Source organism: Agelaius phoeniceus, chromosome 7, assembly GCF_051311805.1.
Source record: "Agelaius phoeniceus isolate bAgePho1 chromosome 7, bAgePho1.hap1, whole genome shotgun sequence".
Lineage (NCBI taxonomy): Eukaryota > Metazoa > Chordata > Aves > Passeriformes > Icteridae > Agelaius > Agelaius phoeniceus.
In genome coordinates, this window is record NC_135271.1 from 40,168,388 (window position 1) to 40,195,145 (window position 26,758).

The 26,758-nt window shown below is 42.5% G+C and overlaps 1 protein-coding gene across 1 annotated transcript in view; it reads left to right on the forward strand.

Moving 5' to 3' along the window:
* Positions 1–26,758, forward strand: part of PDIA5 (protein disulfide isomerase family A member 5) — a 97,777-nt gene that overhangs the window by 11,823 nt on the left and 59,196 nt on the right. Inside the window, exons 3-7 of the mRNA XM_077181658.1 lie at positions 2,954–3,041; positions 16,582–16,665; positions 17,431–17,476; positions 23,086–23,178; positions 24,437–24,497. Of these exons, the coding sequence (XP_077037773.1) occupies positions 2,954–3,041; positions 16,582–16,665; positions 17,431–17,476; positions 23,086–23,178; positions 24,437–24,497 (372 nt within the window). The remainder of the gene's footprint in view (positions 1–2,953; positions 3,042–16,581; positions 16,666–17,430; positions 17,477–23,085; positions 23,179–24,436; positions 24,498–26,758) is intronic.

Consider the following 26,758-nt stretch of genomic DNA (forward strand, 5'->3'; position numbering starts at 1 on the left):
CAGCTCTTTGTGCCCAGCAAGGTGTGTACCAAGGGGCTTCTGTGTGACTGCAAGGGCTCCTTGGGGACTGGAGTCCTTTGTTTTAATTCAGAGGCTCCTGATGTTTCAAGACTGGAGTCATCTTAATTCAGCCTTCTAATTGCTCTGTCACATTGGCAAAAATGTACTTTATTCTGGCTTTGTCTCCAGAACTGGCTCCCTTGTAATAAGAGCTTTCTGGTGTGTTTAGCACAGTAGTTTGCAAGTTTTGATTTCCTGGTGACACTGAAAGGCGTAATGAATAGTTACAGAACTGAAATCAATCCATCTTTGCTTCTGACAGTTTTGAGTGTCCCATAGTTGTCTTTCAGCTTTAATTAAAAAAATATAAAAATAAAAAAAGAACTGTTGTGTAAGATGGAAAATGACTCATTTCACATTATGCCACCTATCCCCTTGAATCTTTTTGTTGGTTCCTCTGTCATTCAGGCTCACCTTTCTAGCTGCCTACTAAACTGTTTGCTCTTCCTTTGCTCTTTCTGCTCCTGCTCTACCTTTTCTCCTTTCTTGCCTTGTTTTTTTTTTGGGCGGTGTTTTGCGCAACACCATGTAAAATCAAGAAACTATCTTTAAACTCCATACACAAGTGCAGAATGCTGTTGTGAGTGTGGAAGTCACTGGACAGCAAGAAGTAAAATGTGTAATTAAGATGATTTTCCTTCGTGCTGTATTGTTTTTGTTGTTGCTTCCCTCTTTTTCCTGTAGGCAGACAGGACAAGATAGCACCTTGTTTGGGTGTTGGGTCCTCCTTTTCTGACCTTTTCTGTTGCAAAAGTCTTATGTCAATTAAACACAATGGTGGTAGCATTGCTCTGGGTTCATAGTGTATCAAATTGGAGCAGCATAGGGTGACCAATATCCTCCTCCCTCTGCCCCCCAGTATTAGAGAATTTTGCAGACAAGGATGTTCAGGTCCTGGAGTAATTAACTTTATTTCCTAAAGATATGCTTATTCTGAAACAGTTAAAATTATATAAGTGGCTTATTTTTTTATTGAAATACTTGTGTTTTGCTATGGTGGGGAACTTTGAGCACTTGAACTTGGTCAAATGGTTTTGTAGTAACAGGTTCAAAGTGAAAATCATAAAAGAGTTTCTAATGCTTTTTGATTTTTGAAAGGAACACTTTAGATAAAAAGACGTCTGTATTATTCAGCTTCTTAAAGGGAAAATTTTCTTTTACGCTTAATATTTTAAGTGGTGGTTGCTTTCATTTTTAGCAGCACAACCAGAACACTTCAGCTGTGACACTCATCTAATAAATGTTGCCCTATGGGCATTGTTCAAAAGCCATGTTATGGAGATTTCTTTTTTTTCTGTTTTTGTTATTTAATTGGTTGGTTTTAGCAGTCTAAAGCACTGCATGCAGAGCTGACTGTGGAATTAATGTTTCTTCCTGGAACAGTGATCCTTGCACAATTTTAAATCTCTTGCCCAGCAGTCACTCAGAAAGAGGGGAGGGAAAAAAAGAGATAGGAATTTGGAGGTGTAATTTCAATCCCAGATATACATCCCCCAGCTGTGATGAGATGTTGGCTGGCATTTGGTCATACTGCTGGAACAAAGGGTTTACTTCCCAGCTGAGCAGAACTAGATGTCACTTTCTATCGCAATCAGAAAATTCATTGGTTTTGGGAGGTGTCATCATTTGTGGGAGATTTTAGTTCCCCTTGCCAGCTGGGTGTCCTACCAAGGGTACTCAGCTACTGAGTCTTCTGGGACAAGCTGAAGACTTATTTTTAAAAGTGTATTTGCCAAACTGTTCCATTCCAAATACAAAGAATTCCCTCACCTGTCTAACTCCCTGTGTTGGTGAGAGGTGGCAGTTGCATGTTCTGGGTATGGGGGTATGAGAGTTTCTGGAGAGCTGATATGTGTGGGTTGCTGTCTCTGATAGCATCAGGCCCAAGCAAAGTCTGTAAAATACAAAAAGGCTGTTTCTGGCTCAGGAGATTGTTGAGGTAAAACTTGTGAAGGTTTAGAGATTATTTGATAGGTTATCCCTACATGCTGGTTCTGCTTGTCTGCTCTGACATCTGCAGGCCCTCACTTCCTCAAATGCTGGAGACAAGATATTGGTCTGCAGAAGCATTCTGTCTGTCCCAATATTGCCATTCTTACATTCAGTTACTTGAAGTAGTTGTGGAGATCTGAAAGAGGCTCTGGGTTTCTATTTTCTGCTTATTGAGGAAGGAAACAGTTCCTGTTAGATTTTTTTGGGGAATGGATACTTATTTGTACTGCTATATTTTTCTCTCTTCTGTTTATTTTTAATACCGTTTATAAGACTGTTTTGGAATGGTAGTGATTTGCAAAACCTACACATGTGGCATGGCATTATAAAAATCTCTGTTGGGTATTTATAATACAGCCAGTACTTGGAAGGACCTTTTCTGGGTACTGCTTATGACTGTTGGTTTGGGTATCTCCCAGGGTTATTATGAGGATAAAGTCTGTTATTTTCTGTGTATGGCTGGGGTAGAATTAGGGAGGCAGAGATGCTGAATGACTTGCCCTTACAGCTGATGAAAGTCCTAAATGAAATTGCTCTAATTAGCAGGCTGTGGTACAAACTGGTTCATGCCCAGCCACAGGGAAGAAGGCAGTGTTGGGATGGAAGCTGTAGGAGAGGACACCGTATAGCTCTGTAAATGCAGCTCAGGGAACATGTCTGGAAATACCAATTTTACTGTCTTGTTTAAGGGGGTAGAGGGAAGGAGCAACCAGCTTCACCTGCAGCCAGCTTTCCTTCTAGTTTACAGAAGATTTTACTGATCCCTGTTACACTGGTTTCTTCAAATGAGACAAAATGTTCTTTGGGTGCTTCGGAACATAGAAATGCAATGTTGTGTTGTTTTGTGTGGAGCAGTAATGCTGTTATTAATAGAGTTTTATTATTTAATTTTGTCTTCCAGCCACTGCTGCTGAAAGCTCCCTCAGATTACTGTCCAGTGTGGCCCAGGAGGTGAAAGGACGAGGTACTATAAGCTGGATAGACTGTGGGTATGTGTTGTGCTCTTTTCCTTCTTATTTTCCCTTTCCCTTTTTGACTTTTATTGCTATCTTAGCTTTTTTGTTGGCTCTGAAACTTTTTGCCTTTAAGTGGACACATAATTCTGTGTAGTTTCTTCTATAGGGAGCTTATATCTTATCATCTTCTCTTCCTTTGAACAAGTGGAGGGGAATAATTTTTTTCCTTATGGCTGTTGTTACTTCTCTGGCAGCATGTTTTTCAGCCTGAAGCTGAGACCCCAGCTAACATTGCCTTTCATAGGCGACACACAGGGTGCAAGCTTTTTTTCCAAAGCCAGGGGAGGAGGAATCTCACATGTTGTGCTTCAGCTGGAGGGCAGTGCAATTCTGATCTGGCAGCAAATGTTGTGTGAGCAGTAAGGCTGTTTGCTTGGTTTTGAAGCATCCACCCATTTGTGTTTCTCAATAAAATGTGCTTTCTTTTAAAGACCTTCTTCTATGCTGGTATAAGTTCTGGCAATTTTTGACGTGAAGGCAGAGAAACTTGTTTTTGTAAGTGGTTGTGTGTGTGGGGAGGAATGAACAGGTGTGTACTTTCTGGTTTGCAGATGAGAAAATCTCCGCTGTGGTTCAACTCAATAACAGTTTGCTTGTGGTTTTAGCTTGTGTATTGTAGTGCCTCTGCAGCTTTGAGAGCTTTGCCTGCAGGTGGCAAGTTCCCCTTCCTGCACTGCAGAGGAGCAGCTTGCTGCCTACCTGTGTGTTTGGGTGGATTGCCATGGTATGAACAGATTGTACACTGTGCACAAATGTAAGTCAGCTCTGCACATCATGTGGCTCCCTTAAAATTACACTTTTGAAACTAACCCTCATCCATCAAACAGTGACCCAGAATAAGTCATTGGTAAATTGGAAGTTAATGTGGGTTTGTGATTATTATTAACCTGCCCTGCTCCCCCCGCTGCCACCAGGCAGGTATCTCTCCTGTGGAGTCCTCTGCCTCTGCCTTCTGTTTGCATTCTGCTGGGGCTCATCCAAGTGCACACACACTTTCATCTCTGCCCAACTGGTGGGGACAGAGTTCCAAGTCATCTGCTGGCAGAAAGCAGGGCTGTTCCTCAGAGGTCAGTGAAGCCTGCACCACTTGCCACCTGCTGAAAAGCCAGTGGACAAATTGTATTGACTCTGACAAGGTGAAGGTTGTGAGGAGACCTGGCATACCTCTGGAATCCATGAAAATCAGTCTTCATTTCTAAGAAAAGCACTGATAAGTAATTTTTTGTTGTCAATAGTGAGGGCTAGCAAATAGGATACTGAGCCAGCCTCTTGGCTTCAGTTTCTAATCAGCTTCAGTTTCTGGTTATACAGTGCTTGCTATCCTTTTGTGTCTTTTGTTTTAGGCTATCTCTGTGTTGGGGGACTTACTGCTTACTCTGTGTGTGTGTATGTGGTATGATGCTGGATGATGGATGATGAGGCCGTTCAGCTGGCCCTTCAAAATGCTGCTGTAATACAACTAAACAAGAACTCTGTTCGGGATTTATTTTAGTTCTGGGTTGGAGAAGGAAAGATTTAGTGTTTAGGACTTCAGCTTCAAATCCAGGGAAGTTTTGGCACTTAGTTCAACAGGTCAGTTTCCACTCCTGAGTTTGTAAGTAATGGTGATGGGGAGGGAAATGTATTGTTTGGTTTTGCTGTAAAATAAAATTCAATTAATCAAACCCTAATATACTCTCATTTTCCAAATGTTGGCATCTAGACCAAACTTTGTTATGGAAGCTACTTGCAATAAATTTATTTTCAAGTCTCTCCCACGCAGTGCTTTAATACTTTTCATAGGAAGCTTGGTATATGCAGTGCCTTTCCTCTCACCATGAGGGGGAAATACTGAAAGGTGAGTTAATCTCAGACAGTGAAGCAGTGAGCTGAAAGTCATGCTGTAACGGGTTGAGACACCTGAGAATAGATTGGTAGGTTGCCAAAATTTTCTTTGACACCAGTAATGCTACAATCAGATTACCACTTCCTGAGTGGCAGGCAGTGACCAGGATGTTGTAACAAGGCAATAGGTGTAATTCTCTCTTTGAGGGTAAAGCAGAGCTGTCTTTCATGTCTTGTTTGGGAAGCACCTGGAAAAAATAGCTGGGCATTTTTCAGAGATGGACTTCTATCCTTCTGTCACTCCTGCTGAAGGATACTATAACAGGGTCTGTGAACTTGCTTCATGGGGCAAGGTGAGCTGGAAGACAGGCTTGTGGTAAAGGAGGTCTTGGTGGATGCAAAAAGAAACCCTAAACAAAAAGTTTGAGGCTAAACCAAGTTTTGTGGTTGATTTGCTTGTTAACTTCTGAAGCATTCTGAAATCAATCTAGTAGTGTTGAGGTAGCTTTTAAATAATTTTTTTTTCATGAGAGGTTTTTTCCTTTGCTTATTGCTTTTTAAAAAATTATATACAGGTGGCTGCACCTGTATACAATATAGCAGGCTGTCACCTGCTGCAGTGACAGTACCAGAGGCTGCAGTAGTGCTGTCTGCCCCAGGTCACAGAGGGCCTGGACAGCTGAGTCCTGCCAGAGCGGCTCAAGCCATTCTCCTGCAGCAAATATGCTGGGAGCCTTATTTGCAAGTCTTCATGCTGAAACAAACAGCACACAGATGCAGGGATATTTACAGCACAGGCTCAATTTGTTTTACAAATACTGACAAGAAATGTCTTGTTTGGCAGCAATATTTAGTGGGAAATTTTGGCTTTGCTCTTCACATCCTGCTGTACTGGGCTTCTTTGCCTTCGGATCCAAGCGTTGGCAGGGCTGGCATGCATGCGGAGTTGTGGTTTGTGCCTCTGCTTCCCTGTGGCGATGATGGCAGCCTTTTCTTTCATTTTTCTTTACTGATGGTGCTTTTTTTTGTTACTTGTAATTCTCCTTCCCCTCATTTTCAAGAGAAGGCAAGAACATTCCGCTGCGTGGACAGAGTTCAGTGTGTGTTGCTAAGTCTCAGCAGCATGTTCTGTATTTCATGTGGTGGAGGGGAGTGTGCAGGTTTGTGGCTGAAGTGTGGCATTCAGGACTTCCTGAATGCTGGTCTGCATGGAAACCATGCTCCTTGGCCTTGGCTTCTGTTGTGTCTGTGGTTTAAGACAGGGATTAGCTTTGAGCTTTCAGTTCCAGATTGAGTGTCTCAGAGAGAGAGGGAAGTTAATTTTTCAGCATGGTGTGGGGAAATACTTGGTTTCTGGCTGAGACAGTGTTGAGTAGAGGAGGGTGCCACTTAGTTTGTCACTTGGAGGCAGGGTAGCAGAGATCCCCAGCATGCTGGGGCTTGGGAAGTGTAGGGCTGGAAATGCCATGTGCCTGCCTTTCCTGCACAGCTGGGCTCACTTGTGCCAAGTGCCGTGCTGGAGTGTGACCCCCCTGCATGTGGCACTGTAGATAAGGTCCTGGACTGGGAGAGCTCAGTCTGTTCCTGCAGGCAGATCCACACCTCCTCCTAGAGATGAAGGGAGAGCTCGAGAATTGCTCCCAGCATTGAAGTGGTCACTGTTTGCTGCTGTGTGCTGAGATAGCATATGTGGCTCTATACATGGTTAAATGTGAAGCTATTTCAATTGTGAATGAAAGACCCAGCAGTGATGTGACAAAAATATGCTTTATTTTAGCCTTTACATGTTTTAATTAGGAAGTCTTTGCTGAGGCGTTTGACGTTGAATGAATGGTGGTGTGAGAGACAAGAGAATACTGAACTAATTATGCCTGATGAGATGCATGGTATTGGGGATGGAGCACAACATTGCAGGTTGCTAAATCTCCAGTGTTCCAGAGAGATGGAGCAGGCACCTTGGGAGCAAATGTTCTGGGGCTCGTGTCTGGGGACGTGCCACGTTAATAGGAGCTTGGAGTCACAGCTTCTGTTCCCGACTCTGCTAATGAGTCACTTCTTGTTACTTTGTGCAGTTACAAAAGGTGTATCTGTTTTCCAGGCAACTGGGTAAATATTGCCTGATTCATTAGTCAATGTTTATAAAGAGTGTGGAGAACTTTGAAAGGAAAAATGCTGCAGCAGCATGAATGGGTGCTCTTTAGGGCATTCTGGTGAAATTGGAATGGGCATGTAAGAAAGCAGGAGATTGGGCTATTTATTGAATTATTTTTTAGTTGTAGGCTGGTAGAAATTGGGAAGATTGAAGGGCATCATAGGGAATTGAAAGCTTAGGATATCTGCAAAAAAGCACAAAAGGACATGATATTTTCTATCTCAGAGACTGGCTGCTGCTAACTCTGGTTGGGGTTTGTGCTGCAGAGCCTCTGCATCCCTCTGATCTCACAAAACCTCCATTTTTTAAGGCCTGGTAAAACTGGAGGTAAGCACTGATGTGGTCAAATAAAGGAGTTTTGATAGAAATAACTCCTGTCGAATCCTTGTGGTGGCAAGTAAAAGGTACAAAGTGATGTGCCTGGGAACATAGTAAGATGGAATTGCACAGTAAAAGTTGTGTGCCTGGGAACACAATAAGATGGAATTAGCTTTTGAGCAAAAGACAAAGTTGTTGCTACTTGTATTTAAAGCAAACGAAGCTCTAGTCTCAGTTTGTGATGTCCTGAGGTGTGGTTTTGAAGAATAGTCATTACAAAGTTATTCTCTAGCCTTCTTAAGTGGGTTTTGTGATAGACCACAGTGTGGCCAAGGACTGATGTTACTTGCAAAAGTGTAACTAGTTTGGGTGACATGAAAAGAAAGTAAAATGGCTTTGTTGACAAGAAGAAAATGTGTTTGGCAGGTTATTAAGCACATTATGGTCAGGTGCAGCTTTGAAGAGGTTGAAAGTAGCTCTCTCCATCCTGAATATGATTTAGGAAACACTCCTGGGTTTTCCAGTTATTGAATTGTCTCATGTTTTTATTGACTATAACTCCTGCCCAATTGTGGGTTGGTATTTTTTTTAAAAAAACACCCATTTCTTTGGCTCTGGGTAATTATTCTCTGCTCAAACTTGCATGGTTCCCTTTACTGTAGGTCCCAAACATAAACAAAGCTGTGTGATTTCCATCTGCTGTCATAGCGTGTGTGCTTGGCTTTAGCACATCAGACTGCTAGGAAGAGGAAATGCCATCTGGTTAAAATGTCTGACTAATTTTTGTTTGGTTTTAATCCCACTTTTTCTGCTTTTGTGTGTCATTCTTTTAGTCCCTTTTGTGTGTCATAAGCATCATTCTTGTAGTCCCCATCCCCAATAATTACTTGTTATTTTAGCAGTCCCATGACACTTAGCATAAAGGTGAGACCATAATTTGGCTGGCAAAGCAGTACATTCAAACCTACACAGCTAAACATGCTGTTTCACAAGAGAGCCAAATCTAAAGAGTATTTGTCTCCTCTGGGGTTTTCCCTGATATCCCTGTTTTTCTGTCTTTTAGATGAGATTTTCCAAAATTTCTGATTTCCTAATGCTTAGATACAGAAAGGCTTTACCTATCCACACAGTCATAAATGAATGTGTTTAATGCCTTGACATAGAAGGCAGAAATTTCAGAAATAAGGCTGGCAGTACAGATGGTGTTAGAGTAATTTTGCTCTCTAGTTTTTACCTTCATCCTGTAAAGCCACTCAGAAGTAGGATTTATTTAGGAGAATAAGTCTACTCATCTTTTGTACTTGTACCTGAATTTTAAAGCTGATAAAAAGCTTTGAAATTGCAAATAAAACTGACCAGACCTAATAGTGAGAGAAAAAGTAAAGAAGGAATGCTGCTCTTGCCCTGGTACAGCCCTTTCCATCTAAGCAATTTGTGGTGTCTGGGATTTCTGCATTTCCTGCAGTAGCCTTGAAGGTGAAGGGCAGCTCAGGGGAGGATGGCTCATAGTGCCAGCCTGGGGGAGGCAGCAGGGGCTCTGTTTGCAGCTGCTCCAGGGGAGGCAAGGCAGGTGTCCCTCAGGAACGCTTTGCAAGCGAGTTATACTGCCAGTGTGGTCCTTGTGTGAGTGCCATTTAAAAGGGCAAACTGCATTTACAGCATAGATTTTCGATGCCTTCCTCCTGTCTCTGTCATAACCTGTCTGTGTGGTTAATGCTCATTCACATTAAAGCCTTTTCATTTTACTGTAAGAGTGACCATGCAGGAATTTAAAAAAAACTCCTTTTTAAAGTAAGCTCTCAGTTCCTAACTTAAACCCTTTCAGTCTGGTGTATTGCATTAATTCAGAAACACAGAGCAATTAACTAAATCCACAGCAGTGGTTGGGGTATGAGCCTGAGCTCATGTCTTTCATCCTAAACTTGAGTATTTCATGGGTTTTGCCTAGAGTTGCTCATTAACCAAATCTTCAGCATTGCTGCTTTTCAGATCAAAATGAAGAGTAAGCCAGCTCAGATTTAATGTAAAAGAAGTCACCTCTGTTTTTCTGCACCCAGTAATTCAATTAAAGCATCGTCTAGCATCCATCCTCTCCAGGCCCATGGTGCAGCTAAAGGTCATAAATGGGTGTACAAAGGGCTACAGCATTTGTGTGCCCATGGGTGACATGTTGAAAACCTGCATTTTGGGTTCTTAGATTCCTGTGAACTCAAAGACAGAGTAGTATTAATCTTCTATCCCAGGTTAGGGGAGTGTTCCCCTCTCCCATGTTGTGTGATGGGGGAAGCTGCTGCTTTGCAAAGAATTTGAGTGTTTGGTGGTTTTTCAACTTCCTACAAAGCCTTTGGTAGCTCTTGTGAATTTGTTTACCTTATTTTTGTGCAGGTATGTGGGCTGCCAAGTGTCTCTTGCTAATTTATATTTCCATGGGAAGTACTGTTCATTATAACTTCGTGACTTTCTGCAGGGGCTGGAGCTTATAATTTTTTCCCTTAATTATTTTAGCTTGATGATATGATGATACGTGTTACCTCTTTGTCTTGGTTTTCCTTCTGCTTTTTGGCTTGCTCTTGCTTGCAGTAAGAATTAATCTTGTGGGTTTAATTTTTGAAAAATACTTCTTTTTAATCTTATTCCTCTAGATCCTTGGCCTCTCTAATTGACTAATGGGCACAGGGAGTCGTTTGTATTGGGTGACAAGTGGTGCTGGGTCTCCACAGCACATGGATTACTCTGTTTGCATTCCTGGCACGTTCCAGGGGAGCGTTTGGAGCAGAAGGCTGCAATCATCTGCAAGGTGATTGCAATCCCCCCTTGAAGTGGGGATTTTTGCTGCATTCTAGGGGGTAAAATCAGGCACTAAATTCACATGAGACTCTGTCCCGTTCATCTGCTAATCCTTATCTTTAATTCTTTCCAGCAGTACATTTTCTGGTTTTGGCTTTCACGCTCCCCCATCCCTTAAAAGACTCAAGCTTTTCATGTACCGCGCTGTTTGCCTGGTTCATTTGTTCTGTGCTGTGGAAACCTGTTGCTATTGTTACTTGTTCTAGAAGATAATTTCCATCAGGAACCCAGAATGGGTGCAAAACATTGCTTTTTTTTTCCAAGACAAACCTTGTGTTTAAGCTTCCAGTGCTCATTACTTCTGCATCCGTTTCTCCTGGTCCTGTTCCTATTTTGATGCCTGCAGGTCCTTAAACCCCACTCAGGAACAGAATCTCTAAGTGCCTTTCTGCATTGATGGCTGAGTATGGATTTTCTGTTCAAGTAGGTGTAAGCCATTACCATCCAGATCTTTGGAGAAGTGCAAGCCAGCTTGATGGTTTGAGAAGTGATTTTTTTCCCTAGGATTTTTTTTTTTTTTTTCTGATTTCAGATCAGTCTCCAGAGAGTGATACAGGAAGGTGTGGGATCACTAGAGAAGATGAGGAGCCTTACAAATGTGGCATACTGTTAGCAGCAGTAGTTGTGGCACTGCTGGCCTGGGATGGGAGGGAGAAGTGAGGATGATGGGTCGGCAGGCAATGCCTGCGGTCTGAGAAGAGGAGAGTTTTGCTAGAATCGATCTGGTTTTGCTTGGTCAGCAAAGTACACAAACTGCTATATTGTAAATGGATCCCACAACACAGTATTTGTTGGAAGGTGGAATTGATAAGACAGAGCAAAAGTCAAAATCCCATGTTGTCCCAAACAATGGCTAATGAATTTCCTTTTTTTATTTCAAAAGCTTGTAGGAGCACATTTAATTACAAGTGACTGTTAATGACTTCTCTTTCAGATTAGGTTTGCAAGTGCAAATGTATTACATACTTTTAGGAAGCTTGAGGAAATTTTTGCTGCTAACATTTCTTTTGCTGCTTTTTTGGGGTCACAAGCTCAATTAGTTGTTTGGCAGGGTCTCAACTCCATGCTTTCCCGGATGTCCAAGTCTGTTGTCTGGAGAGTGTATTCTAAGGAAGGTAGCCAGAGGGTATTGCAGGTGCTGTGCATTGGGCTGGGAAACCCTGTTTGATAATTCACTTCTGATTGCTGGACTGAAATCACAGTTGAACTTCCCTGAAGTTATAACTGGAGTTCTCTGAGATGGGTTTCACTATAACATAAAAGAATGAAAGCACCTGAACAACAGACATGAATGAGAGAACGTGCTGATAACAAGATGACTGCTTTGACTGGTACCTTCCAAAGCTTTTCCAGTGTTGGGAGGCTTGCTTTGTAGGCAGTGTTGCTTCTGCTTTGCTGTATTGCCTTGCTCTTGGAGCCTGCTCTTTCTCCTTACCTGCTCAGTTTTATCTCTTCCAGCTGTTGGGACAGTGACAGTGTTTGTACAGTCACAGATGCAACAGAGCCTCCATTGCATTAGAGTCTACAGGCACAACTGTGATATAAGGGACTGCTGAAGCATCATTTATGTGGATTGTTGAGCCCTGTTTCAGATGGTGAGATGTACAGATAAAAGAGAAAATCTGTTTAGAAATTGTGAGGTCTGTGGGTTCCATGTGGTTACATCATATGCTGATAGAGGAATGAGATTTTGTGCAGGCACATTTACTGACCTGGTTGCTTGAATTGGTTCTGTCAGCATTTTTATTAATTACTTTTCTTGTGCCTGTAAACCCTCTAGGTGTGGGTGAAGGAGAAAGCTGGGTGTACTCTGCATTGAAAAGTGTCAAGGGATGCCAGGGCAGTGGCATGGAAGTGATGTGGCCACACAGCATGTGCACACTGTGCTGCTACATTGGCAGCTGGAGACATGAATGTTTTGGGATGGCATTTTTGCCATTGCCAAAGAGGGGATTGGACAGTCATTCCAGATCCTTCCTCCCCAGAGATGTAGTTGTGGGGCTGTTTTCCCGCCTTCATTAGAGGCTGATGGGCAGCATTGAATAATAAGGGAAATAATTAGGAAGCTGCAAAAGATATTATTTGTGCTCATGAAAGAGAATGGTGCTGAGGATGTTTGGTCTTACCATGTTCCTTTGGGACCCAACTGGACAATATTTGAATTTACCCCAAGGAGAGGGTTTTGCACTTCCACCTCCATGCACAATTTTTTACTTGGGATCCATCCATCTCGGACTTGTTATAGGTGGACTTAACTGCAGCAAAACTCCTGGGTCTTATTTTGTGTTCCTTCTGTCTGGCTTTTATCTTCTGTTCTTTCCCTCTCCAAATTACCTTGACACATTGCTGCAAAATCCTTTTTCTGTGTTTTTCCTCCTGCCACTGGGGACTGCCATCAGTATTTCTCCCTGCTTCTCCATCCTTATGGCCATGAGTGCCCAGACCTGTGGGCAGTCCTGGACAGGCAGAGCATCTTGTGCCACTCCTATGGAAGGGCTGTGACATGTCCCCTTCAGGAGCTGGCTGCACTGGTGCTGAGCGAAAGGAGGCCAGGTCTCCTTCAGGAGTCCCTTGCCACCCTCCTGCCCTGCTAACAGCTGGCTGCCTGTGCTAAGGGATAATTCATGCATGCTAACGCTGACAAGGGACCCCAGAGGTTTACAGGGAGTGCTCCAGTTGGGCTTCCTGCCAGCTCCATTGTAACCCCCAGTGACAGAAATGTGTCCTGGTGGAGAGGATGGGGACAGAAATGGAGAGGGTGAAGTGTGCACGCGATCTTTGCAGTGCACGCTGCCGTTGTTGTTATTTACACTTTTGCTTAGGTCAGCTTGGTTGCTCATTTCATTTTTCTTTTCACCAAGTTGTCAAATGTCTTCACTTCTCCAGCAAAGGCACGTTTTGAAGCCCTGGTTTGGTTTTGTGGAAGGGGGAGAGTAGAGAACATGCCTGTAGGACTAGAAGGAAGCTGTGCTATTGTGCCCACTGAAGGTTTGACCTTATTACCACATAGCTGGCTGCTGGTTAGGTCCTTGTGGTATTGCAAATAGGTTGATGTTTTGGATGATTTTCCAGGGAGATAATGCTGGATTATTGTAGGACAGCAGGGACCTGCCAGGCTTCAAACTGCTCTGGACAGAAATGGCAAGAGGCAGCCAAGGATGGCTGCTGGGGACACATTACTGACCTCATCCTCAAGCCAGTATTTCCTGAGCCTGGTGCCTTTGTCTGGAGTGCCTTGGCCTGGGTTGGTAGAGTGCTTATTTTGGGGGTAGTTTCTGGCTTCTTAGGTTGTGGTTTGTTGTTTTTTTTTTTTTTTTTTTGTTTTTGTTTTTGTTGTTTTTTTTTTAAATTTTTATTTCCTGTTTTGGTTGGGTTTTTTTCTTTTTTTTTTACTTTTAGTCATTATAACAAACTCTTACACTGCCTCTTCAAGTGATATAATTAAATTGCAAGAACCGGAGTCCTAATTACCCTCTCCCATGTGAGAGTTGAGGAGCTCATCTTCAGAGAGAGGCTGTTGGCTGAGATTCAAAAGAGACAAATCTCAAAGCAGGCTGCATCTGTGTTGATATTTACTCTTATTAAGAATAATGGTCATTACCAAGTGATATCAGAGCAGGTTGCTCTTTGCAGGTTATTTTTGTCTCTCTGTAAGTGAACACAGAAGGAAAAGCAGAGGGGTCCATCTCTGCCATTTCTGTACATCTCCTTTTCTGCTTTTTATGAATAATTGTTAGCGTAGCATCTGAGCTGGTGGGTCTGGCATGTGCAAAAATCTGCACTGATGCATGAAAAAATTACTGATACATATTTAGATGTTTCCTATTCTTGGAATTTGCTCCTCTTCTATCCCATGCATCAGTGCAGATAGCTTGCATAAACAGGCTTAATTCTCAATGCAGTGGTGCAGAGAATCTGCCCACTAAATGGTAGGAGACATACTGGAGCAAACTGCTGCTTTCTTTCCTGTGATAATGGCTGTGCATTCAGGCAGCTGTGTGAATATCTGCAAATGGAGAAATCCTGAAAGCAGGGCACACTTAGATCCGGTGAAATAGCTATTCTTATCTTCCCTTTTTTTTTTAAATAGAATCTCATGCAAACAGAAAATGAATTGCTAGGAGTTGAAGTGGTAGGAGTTTCTAGTTACATACCCACAGGTATAGATCAGTAACAATGCTTTGTAGCTTTTTTTCCACTCTAAACCTTTCAGAATATTAGTATCCATTCAGATCTCTAAATGACATGTAAGGGAAAATTACACTTTCTTCCCCACATGGTTAGTTGTTGCACCAAATAGCTGGTAGAACAGGCACAGGATTCTCTTGATACCCAGTTTTGTCCTCTGCCTATACCAGAACAAATGTCTGCACATCTTGGGGTTTCACAGACCGTGTTGCTGAGGTTTCAGCATTACACTTGTTGACATCAAGCACCTAACATTTGTCTTGGCAAAGCTGAGATAGCCACAGGTACACCTGCATGCTGGAAACATTTGGGAGTGTCTAGAAGAGCATTTACAAATGTTGACTGTTGTGTTGTCTGCCTGTGGTGAACTGCCTGGCACTCAGCTGCAGCAGGGCCACAAGACCTTCTCTGTGCCTCTGAATCTGTACAGGGTAAGACAAAAGGATGGTCTGAAACTGGTGTCTTCTCTGGAGATTCCTTGACCTTTGAGCCATTTAGGTTTAGACCATTGGAGAACTGCAGGGGAGAGAAGACATGGATTTGACGTTGCTGCAGGCTTTTTGTATGAACTCCATGTGGCAAACATGGTGTTTTGGCATAACTCCAAATCCAGGGCATTTGTTCCATAGTCTGGTTTTGTTACAAGGAGATGTGTCCACATTATTCAGTTCTCAAGCTCAAATCTCCAGCCTCACAGAGAAGCAAAGAAAGTGTTTCTGGGATACAGTGATGTGAAAATGCAAAACTGACATGAATCCAGTAAGACTCTTCAGATAAATACACTTCTGTTCAACTGAGATTACAAGTGCTCCTTCCTGATGTGGTAGTTGTGTGCTTTGTTAGGTCCTTAAAATGCTCATTTCTATCTTCAGCATAGTATTCTGATTTTGCTGCATGTGTCCATGGCACATTCCTCCTTATTTCCAGAAGCATTTGGGTAGTTCCCACTAAGGTGCATTCTCACTTGCAGCTCACTGTGAGCTTGGTCTTTGTTGTTCTTCACATTTGTAGAAAGGCAGCTGGAGAAGATTGGGAGAATTAGCACCAGTGCTGGCAGCACACTTAATTTGGTGGGGCTCTTGCAAGCCTTGCATCTTGTTGTCTCTAATCAGTTTAAACTTGATGGGTTTTCAGTGTTTTCATTTTCTAAATTGATTTATCTGCGTAAAAGGTACAAGTTGTCCTCTGCTGGGAACAAGTTTCCGAGCTGTTTAATCTTGCTGTTTGTCAATGCAGAGAACAGCCTTGTCAATGTGAATCATCCTCTTTTCTGTTTTGCTCATCTCCCCAGATCTTTGACCAGCTTCTTATTCACTTCAGCTTCAAGTCTCCTTATGGCTTCAGTCCTGCACTGTTTAGGAGAGCTGCTAGGTCATGAAGTCCTTTTCTTTACCTGCCCACTGAATCAAATGTATTTGCAGTTCTCTCCCATGACCCTTCTCTCTTCTTCAAGCCTAATTTGGTGCTGGAAGCAATTCGGTCTTATTCAAATTAAAGATCCCTTCCAGCAGGCTTGTCTTTTGATACTTCCCTCTTTTTTATGAGCTGTTTCTGTTCTTATGAGCCTCTGCTTTCCAGGTGTGGCTCCAGGACACATCTTTCATACCTAGAATTAATAGAGTTGCTGGGCTTGGGGTTCCAGAATTTCAACTGGTTGTTGTTTTCTGCAGGACCTTTTTAAGGCTAAACGCTTGTGATTTGGACTTGGACATACCACGAACATGGTTTTTTTTTGGCTTTCTATTATCTTCTGCCAAGTGTAAAAGCTGACCTGCTCTTTCCTTTTAAATCTTTTAACAAACAGTGCTCTTTGACCACCACCCTGACAGTACCATGGTCTTACTGAAATTTGCCTTCTTAAATTTTATGTTAATCTCATGGACAGAAGATCTGCTGAGGTCCTTGGACATGCTGGAATGAGCTGCTTTTCTACTGGTTAGGGCTTGGCTTTGGAATGTAAATTTAACACAGTTCACTGTGTCCTGACCAAGCAAACAGAGAAATTAAATTGACTAATGGAGCTTTTCACAATGCTTGTCCCACAAACTTAACTAAACAGCTCCCAAATTACTGTTAGTTTGGATTAATTGCTGATGATTGCTGACCAGAGCAATGAGTTCTCAGGACTGAATGCATTTGATTTTCTATTTTGGTAACCTTTCTTCCAATATGTGTTTTTTGCAGTGATACTGAAAGCCGAAAATTATGCAAGAAGATGAAGGTAGATCCTAATTCAAAGGAGAAGGGAGTGGATTTACTCCATTATAAGTGAGTGCTGGGCTGGGATTTGTAGTTCATAATTGTTGATACCCCCATTAAGTGTTTATTCTTCGTTCAGCTCCATGCTGCTGCAGCATTAAAATGACTGATTCTTTATCCTATGAAATTAATTGCTGTTTCTTCAGTTTGCAAGCATGTGTTACGACAGAAGTTGAGTTAAATTTATTCTGCTGTTGAACAGAGAACACTAAAAGCATGAGTGGGGCCAGGGAGAGATGCTCAGTGGACTGAAAACTGCCCAGTGCATGGGGCTAATGCCTAAGATTTGAGTTCTCTTGCTTTCTGTCTCTTGCCTGCTGGCATGTGCCTTGGACAAGTTGCTTCACCTCTCTCTGCCTTTCTGACTTGAGATAGTCCTTCATAATGTGAGTGGAGAAAGGCAAGTGTTGTGAGACAGCAAGATATTTTTCTTCCTGAAAATAATAGGAGTGGGAGTACTATTAGGTACACCAAGCAGCTGCATCTCCATCTCCAAAGATCATGCCTTAGTAAATAATCTTGTTAAAGTGTCAGGGAGGAAATTGTTTACTGGGAAACTGTTTTCTTTACACTGGGTTTGTACCCTCCCTTTTTCCTTGCTCTCGTTCCTCCCCACCGCACCCCCCCTTAAACTACTGTACTGTAAATTCTACTTAGTTCTGTGGCTTCAGCAGGATGATGTTATTCTGGTTAGTGAGAAGTCAGGAAGAGCAGCTTGTGAATTCCAGTAATGTTACTGTAAGTTAACACTGTTCCCCACTCCTCGTTTGACAGGGACGGTGCATTTCATACTGCATATAACAGAGCGGTCACGTTGAAGGTAAATTCAAATATTCCATTATTTTTCTTTTGGTTTTGGTAGATGTGGGTGAGGCATTTGTGGATTAAAAACTGGTTTTGATATTTTTCATGCTGAAGGTATGAAAGGGAGGGGATTAATCTTCATAAACAGTGGTTAGAATGGCCTAAAGGTTTTTGTGTGCATACATGTCTGTCGACCACAGATCCAGCAAAATTGTTTATTATTTAAAAGATTGACCCCATGTTGAACTGGAAGGTAAATTGTAAGTTAGTTTACACGCCGGTAACAAATAAGGATTTTCTTGCTTTGATTACAAGGTGCTCTTTGTGGTAGTATAACTAAAAGTATTAGCTGATACTGTGTTTTGATAAGGAGTTCTCTGAGGTTCTTAGATTGTGTGTTTATAAACTTTAAAGAGAGCTGAGCGTCCTTATCTTTTATCAGATTATAGAACCACAGTTCCTATGAAAGTGCTTTGAGTGCATCAGGTATAAAATGACCTTTCTTCTTTTCTGGCAAATCTTGACATAAAGCAATGGAAAGCAACATTGTGTGGACAAGGGAAGAGAGAAGGCATGAGGCATGATACGAATTTGTAGATGCAGATGATTATGGGAAGGGTGGACTGAAAGTGCAGTGAGCAGGCCAGAAGTGTGCAGCTTTCCTTTGCAAAGCCTTGCTGAAGCCCTGGGAGTATCCTGACATGAGGAGCCTGGCAATGACTTGGCTTCCAGAAATCACTTCTGTCCAGCTCTGATGCCCAGTTCCTGTTTCTCTTCCTCCTCCAGCAAACATGGGCTCTGCACAGTCATTGGTCTTTCGAAGGCTTAGTGACATCACCCCAAGTTGATATAATTCCAGGTACTTCCCCTTTCTGGCTTCTTCAGGGCATTGCCCTGGGATGGAGGAAAGCCTGTATGAGATGTTCTGTGAACCTGAGTCTGCCAGAGTGGCTGTTCCTAAGTGCACTTGCTCTGGACCTTGCTTTTACAGCCAGAGTTGGAGAGTATCTGATGGGAGACTGTCTTGGATGTGTGCCCTGACTTGAATTATTTCAGTCTTCACTTGAGGCTGTGATGCAGGATTTGTCTGAGATGGGAAGGGCAGGGCCATGTATCTTGCCATCTCCTGCAGCAGAAATCTTGCCTGGCATTAGGAAGGGCAATGTTAAATACCTAGCCCAGTCAGCAGCTGCCTAAACCAGCTTCTGTGCTTAATGAGGAATTGCAGCTGGTGATTGTTTTTTTCCTTCGTGGTGGTGATGGGTTAAGGGAGATTTGCTATTTGCCTAAATTTGGGTGATTTGAACAATACATGATGCATCTCTCCTGCCCTCCATAAAGTGCTGCAACCAGGAATTAGTGCTGTGACTCTTCCTTACAGATCAGAGGAAGTGGAAAGCACCTGCAGTGCTCCAGGGAGCATTGGGCTGAGAGGCAATCATAGCACAACAGGAACCAGATCGTTTATTCCTTCAGCTGTTTTGTGATGAGCATTTCACCCTTCCCTTTTGCCCTGCCTGCTGGGAAGAAGAAAGCAGCATCCCATGGACAGGGGTGTGGGATTCCATTGGAGGTGGAAGAGGGATTTTGAAGCTCCCTCACTCTAGGGGCTGGAGTCTTTCTCAATTAAACTGCCCCTGTGAAAACCAGCCACTAATTATTTACAGGTTGGGCAGTGGATCAGATCTGGGCAGTGATCAAATTATTCAGTTGTTTGCTTGTTCTGCTGCTCACAGCTGCCTGGATATTTTCTGTATTTCTCCCTCTGTTCCACTTCTCCCTGTTTTCTTCTGTTGGGCCAGTTGACCTTTGTTTCTCCCTCTCAGCTGTGTTTGCCAGGAGTCTCCCAGTACATACAAACAGAGAGCAGCAGAGCAGTACAATTACACAGGGTATCATACTCATTTTATGGACAGGTGGACACACACCAAAGAACAGGGAGATTAAAGGATTTGTTTCACATCATTCAGCAAATTTGTGGCAATAAAACTCGGATCTTCTTTCCAGACATCCAGTAGACATATTAATATATGGATGACATTTTGGAGAATGATGGACACAGCTCTGAAGAACTGTAAAAGGATTTTCTGGAGTGATCAGCAATTTCATAGATGTGGCTGATCCAGCTGATCATGTACTCAGGTTTTTAGAAAAGCTTTTCATGTCTTAAAGTAACAAAATCCTTATGTAATTAGCAGAGATGCCCTTATGGTTTCACTGTTAGAAAAATGAGGAGGATAGGTCAGTGTTCACAGCAGGGAGAAGTTACTTGTCAGTCAGAACCTCCTGCTGCTGACACCTGTGCTAAGATCTGAGCAGTTTGGGGTATCTAGGAAAGGGAGATGGAAGGCAAGAGAATAGAATTCAGTGATGCAAAATTTTTAGGAATAGTTTAAAAAATATATTTCCAATTCTTTTCAGAAGATCTTAGGTTCTCACAATACTAAAAAAGACAGCTGGAGGAAATTCCAATAGAATATATTTCTGTAATTGTGAGTAGCTTAAAAAAGAGAGCAATTACTTCTTTTTTCTCCAAATTTGAGGACAAGCTGTGGCATTTTGGGGTAGTTGATTTGAAACAAATAACTGAAATGTTAAAAAAAAAATTGGAACTTGTAGCTACACATTGTGAAAGCCAAGAACTTAGGAGTCTGAAAAGCAGTTTTAGATAGTCATAACAGATAGGTTCATTGGTAGTTAGAAAGCACAGAGGTCCATATACACAACAGCTGGTGCAGAGTCCATAAACTTACTTTCTTTTTGCCAGAAACTGAGAGCATGCCAGTATAAGCTATATAAGAACCATAAGTACTAGTCTGTCTTGTCCTCAAGTAGCTGTAGTCATCTGCTGTTGAAGACAAGCTTAGGTGAGGCTTTGATCTCACCTGGAATGTCTGTTCACATGTTGCTTTAGCCACATGATGTCTAATTCTCAAGAGAGCCACAATGCCAGGATCCAGGCTGTGTTTATTACATGATGAAGCCTTTTCTGGAGTATAAAGTACCAGGAGAGTTTTACCCTTCTTCTAAGATGGAGAGAACTCACTGAAGTACAAATCTGCTTAGTACTAGCAAGGGGAATAGACTGACTCAATAAATTGGTCCTGCTCTAAACCCTGAATCCTTTTCAAGTTGGCTGTTGCAAGCAGTGTATGTGTGAAATTGAGGCAGGTCTAGTTATTAGCATCCTTACTGCATGATGCTTCAAAGGAGTGAAAAGCACAAGGATGTGTTTGTGTATATTTTCTTTCAGGTTAAAACCTAGGTCCATGTATATGATTACGGATCAGCTTTCCTGTTAAAACTTGCTTGTTTTTAGCAGCATGTGCTGGATGAAGCATGTCCTGTACTCTGCTGAATGGAGGTGTGAGGTTCAAAGCTGGCACAGCTGGTTACAGCCCATGGTGTTTCTGTCCATGCCCTGTGGTCAAAGCAGGTCCTGACCGTAGCACGGCAGGACTGGAGAGGAGCTGGTTCTGCAGCACCAGGGGTGCTGAGCCCTGGACCTTGCTGTGGCCTCTAACACAGCAGCCTGGGGACCAGTGCTTTCTGTGATTAGAGAATGCTGTAGATTGTTTGGGTGTTGTTCTTCCCTGTTTAAAGAAAGAGAGGAAGTTCTCTTCACTGCATGAAGAACTGACAGCAAGGCAGTGTACTGCCTGCTCCTGCCAGAAGACATTACACATCTAATTTTTTTCTGTCTTGGCTGAGAGGGAGAGGCTGGATGAATTAAATCTCTTTAATCCCCCATCCTCTAACCACATCTGTTTCTACATGACTGAATTTGGCATGCAGGAATTCTTGAAACTAGCAGAGTCAATTACACTCATTAGCTGTTCAAAATGTTCACCCCTCTCTCCTCCTCTCCAGTGTATAGTTGAGGTCTGTCCCTGCCGAGGGTGAGCAGAACTTGATGCAGCTGTCCTGAAGGTAGAACATCTCTGCTGTTTTGTCCTCACTTTCCTTTCCCCATGTATTACTAGTCTTAGGATGTCATTTGGGATGTTAATGCCTCTAAGTCTACAGCTTTTTACATTGCAACTCCATTGTAAATTACTTGATTTTATATATTTTTTCCTAACTAGCTCCTTTCCCTGATAATGCCACTGTAAAACAAATTTCTTCTGGAGCTGCTTGTCATCCTCAGCCGTTAGATCCTTTTTACTCTGTACATTAAGTGTTTTGGTTGCTGTCTGGTGACTGATACATGCTGTCTCTTGTGATAAGACAAATCTTTTCAATATTAGCTGTGCAAGCAGACAGAAACATAAATGCAATAAATGGATCCTGCTGTAAGCTCTGAATCCTCCCAAGCCTTACAGTACCAACTGAGAGGCAGGAAAATGAGCTGAACTCTTCTCTCTGTTGATAAGTTATTGGGATGTTGTAGCACAGCAGCCCCACCATAGGCAGACAGGCAGCAAAAATGTCTCTGAGACCCTTCCAGTGATGGGATGTGTCACCAGCTGTGCTGCCAGCCTGCTCCTGAGAAAGGCTCTTCGGTAAGTAGCCTTGGTGTGTGTTAGAATAGCTCAGTGCTGTGGCAGCTTCATCCACTCACACTCACACTGAAGGAATCTCCTCAGGGACCTCACTGTGTTACTGGTGGGGCAGACATCCTGGATGGGAACGGACACAAACCTACAAGCAATGCCATAGAGAAAGCACTGGGGTATTCTGAGTGGTGAATAAACATGGAATGCCAGGTCTTATGCTTCCTAGAGCACAGACATCTGAGATAAAAGTGATCAAGCCTGTGTTTGCATGTACAGCTGGAAACAGGGAGCAGTGTGACTGCCGGAATCCATGGAGAGTATCTCATTGATTTAGGAAGGCTGGAGTTTCCTTCAGGCTGGGATTGAAGTCAGAGCTAGCAGAGTATTTTTTCTTTTGGTCAAGACAGTATATCTGTGCTCTGCTGAAAGGGATTTTTGGTTGCATATCAGTCAGGTAAAGCAGTTACAAAGTGTGTGTGCAGGTGTACTCAGTTTGTTGAATGTGGGAGCTGCAGAATCCTATTTCCCACATTCTCCTGTCACATTTGTTTCTTATTCTCATACTTGAAATTGCATTCAATGGATTTTTTAGGTAGGTGGGTCACACAGGGAACTGTTGGTGGATTATTCTTCCTTTGACCAAATGAGCAGTTTGATTTGTAAGTGTGTTGATTTGCTTTTGCTCACAGCAAGTGTTAGTGTGCCCTCCAGCTAGCCTGTTACTCAGATACTGTGAAGGGCATGGGAGCCTGACCTCTGCATAAAGAGAAATCTTTCCTGCTAACCCAGGGACTCTCTGTGGAAGGTCTAGTACCATTGAAAGAGCTCTCTGAAGCTCTTGAAGCTAATCTCTGTGTGCTGGTCCATTCCACTCTGTTTTCCCCAGTTTTATAGTGGGAGTGGGAACAGCTAAGTTGGATACCAGTTATGATGAAGGTACACACCCACGGATCACTTGGTTCTGCAACAGGAGATTTGTGCTAATCTGCATTAGAGCAGATGAATATATGAGCAGAAAAGCAAGGGCATTAATTGGATGTGGTTTACATCACAGCATGGATTTGAGATTGGATGTCTCATGATTTCCATTTGTGTTTCTCTAAAAGATTTTCCCCCCTGTTTATTACAGTCCATAGTGGCCTTTCTCAAGGATCCAGAAGGTGCTCCACTGTGGGAGGAAGATCCTGAAGCCAAAGATATTGTGCATGTTGACAGTGAAAAGGTACATTAACTGGATAGATGTTCTGTTGTTTTGTAAATATATGGGATGGAGTGTGTATGTTTGTATTAACTCTTAGTGAAACACCATTATTTTGTTTCTTTGGGAGGGAAATTTAAAGTACCCAGCCGGTTTGAAGTGATTTGACAAATTTTGTGGGTTGTGGCTGTAAAGTCCTGTGCTTCCTGTGCTCCTCTGCCCTGCATGTGGTCATGACCTCAGTCTGCTAGCTACACAGCAAGTGTCAGAGCTTGTGGATGGTGTGGGGGCACAGCCCTCTTTGTCTCAGAGAACTGGAGCAGCTTGCAGAGTGCAGTCAGTGCAGAATGCAAGTAGGAGGTAAAATGCTGCTCTTCAAACTGCAGGTTGTCATTAAACCTGTTGTTCCCTCATGTGCCTGAGGTTAGGGAGTGTGAAGCAGGAGGAAAGGGGATCCAGATCTTGAGGGATTTAACTTGGTACAGGAACTGTCTTCTCAGTGTTAAGTGGGAAAGCAGTGAATGTGGTGAAACTTCCTTAAAAAGCCAGTGCCACCACAGTTACTCATTATGTTTTTTCTAATATAATCAACTTGGTCTTTTATATTAGTTTTCTAGTCTATAGATTTTTTAAACTTTAATTGATTGGACTCTAGCTGGTATTTTGTAAAGGGCTTTTTCAATTTTCTGGCTTTCATTTTTAATATTAGAAATGGTTATTCTGACATTCAGTTTTTGTAGGAAGATTAATTTTTAATGTTCACCCTCTGTACTCTATTACAAGGCTTCCAGGGGTTGCATTCAATTTGAAAACTTCATCTAGTTTTTCTATCATGCTGGTACTGAAAAATCCTTTTTGCATGGCATCTCATAGGTTTGGCAAGGTTTCATAGTGTGAAAAGTGAACTTGTTTTGTTATTATTGAGTCTGACTTTTTGAATTGCAATATAGATTTTGGATGTGTCAGCGAAGAAAGAGTTTCCAGGTGGAGATTCTGCAGTGAGAGTGAACTAAACCGTGGAACTTCCACATATTAACAGTGGAGATACTGGTTTAGGATAGTCAGCAGATAGCTGAATGTATAATAAATTTTGTCATTTTCTTTCAAGTTAAAATTGAGCAAGGAAAAAAAAAATTGAGTCGTGTCTGTTAGGGAAGATGAGCCCTTTTCCCTCAGATAAATGAGCCTGTGTTCTATGAATACATATATTAGTTTTTTAAAGTTGTAGTACAGTGTCGTTGAGTATAAGTGTGTTTTTTATTTTCCTTGGTTCATTCACTAGGAATTGAGAAGGCTTCTGAAGAAGGAAGACAAACCCCTACTGATGATGTTCTATGCCCCATGTAAGTAGCTCAGCATGTCCTGTCACCTCTTTCCCCCTTCTCCACTGAGAGTTGTCCAAGTCTGACTAGAGGCTTTGCCTGTGCTTCACTAATAATACCATCTTGTGCCACCTTTATCATTCAGCTCCTTGTGTTGTTCTGCCTGTTTGTCCTCAGTTTTCCCCTGGTTCTCCATCACTTGTATCCTGGTCTTGTCTCTTTCTCTTGTGATGATGGTTTTTGCTCAATGTTTTTTTAAGCAGCCGCTTTCTATAATTTTGTAACCTGTTGTCCTTTCTAGATTTGTGCTGCACAGAACAGAAACTCTGTGTGCTGCAGGCAGAGGGAACAGTGCAGTCATCAGGAGCAGGACTATTGTTCCTGCTCCATCCCAGAGGCACCCTGAATGTTCCTGCCTACATGGGCAGGGGTAACTCAGTGAGGTTTCAGGAAGAGGAGAGCACATTGGAGTCTCTCAATTTCTTTTTGTGACCTTGACCTTGTATTGCTGTTATCTTGTCATTGCATTGGCTACTTGTTCCTTAATGTTGCAGACTTACAGCTGCCTTTTTGTGTTTCCTGGTGACTCCTGTGTGAGAGGCTTTCCAGCTCTTCTAAGCAAAATTGTGTTGCACTTGAGTTGTTGCTCAGTTCAGGAAGCAGGGAAGCCATAAGAAGGGAATAAATGTGTGACCTAAACTAGGAAAAGCCTCCCAGCAGTGCCTTGATAGGGAAGTTGATGTTGGGTACCACAAGAAATTTGCTGTCTCATTCTCTTTAAAACTTGTGTCCCATGGCAGCATTATCTGGTGTTTCTCAGTGTATTTTCTCTTGTACTTACTGCCTGAAACACCAGTCTACCTTTTTATTCTCATCTGAGCACTACCAAGATGGCCAAAATTGCCCAAGACTTAGTTTGATTTTTCTTTAAATTAAATCAAATCACTTGTGGCTCTGTGCCTTTGGACTCTGCAGTGGTCCTGTGTGGCCTGGTGTGGTGTGTGGCTGTTCCCAGTAGCTGCAGCCCTGGATCAGCGGGAGATGCTACGGCTGCTCTGCTGGAAATCGTCCCTCCAGGGAGAGCTGGGCTTTCACAGTTTACCTCTATCAGGAGTAATTGTTTTCCACAGCCCAGCCTCTTTGTGAAATGTGCCTTATCTAACCCTTCGTTCTCTTTGAACCGTTCCCCCAGAAACCCTCCTCCTTCCAGTTTCTCTTCTTTGAAGTGGCAAAACACCTGCTAGTTTTCAGTGCTGTAATACTTGTGCTGCTTTCCAAACTGCTGTGAAGGAAGTCTACTTGTGAGGGTTTTTTTCCCTCTGATTTATCAGTTTGTAACTCCCTCATCTTTTATTTAACACACAAGACTTTCTGAATTGGTTGTTGTCCAAATTTTTTCTTGCTCCATTTACTGGAGACAGAATACATCCAGCAGTTGCAATAAAATATGGCCTTTGAGCAGCTGAAATTATTGGTTACATACAGGTGTTACCTTTCCTAACTTGGAGCAGCACATCAAGACTGGTCACTAAAAGAAATTCCACTTTTTGTTATTTGTAAGGGAGGTCTTTGGTGTGAGAGGACATCATAGGCTTTGTCTGGGAGGCTGTGGGGAAGACAGCTGCCTTATTTCCTTGCTTTGTTGGAAGCAGGGGCTTTAGATTAATTTTGGCATATTGATAGGAAATGGGCACTTTCATTAGGTACCAGTGCAGAGGGAGATGAATGCAACTACAGACTTAGATGTAGTTACTTTAATATTTCAGGAATGGTTGGTCTGGGTAAAACAACTCAAAGCCAAGGCTTGCTTTCCTCAGAAGATATTGCCTGCCATTTGCAGACCTTTCACTGTACTTTTGGGCCTATATTAGAAAGTCAGACAGCACTAAAGATGAAATATTAGGTGTACTTGAAGGCATTCAGATTTATTTGTAGTTAACTTTGTCAAAGAGGACTCCTGCAGGAGACTGTCTGGATTTGGCAATAAAGAAGGAGCTGTTTATAAACATGATTGAAAACAAGGCTTTAAAAATGTAGATGTTAACTAGTGGAAAGACTAATCTGTATTTAATTAAGCTTCCCTTTTGGGAAAAAAAAATACAAGAAGAAAGAACAGAAGAAAATGAGTTTTTTGAGGTTCCCCTATTATGCCTGTAGAGGGGTACATGTGGCTTGGCAGCATCCTGAAAAATATAACCCAGAAGTATGAGGACAAGAGAGGGTGTACTGAAATGGGTTTGGGAGCAGCAAGTTGGAGGCAGCAGCAGAGCTGGGAAGGGGAG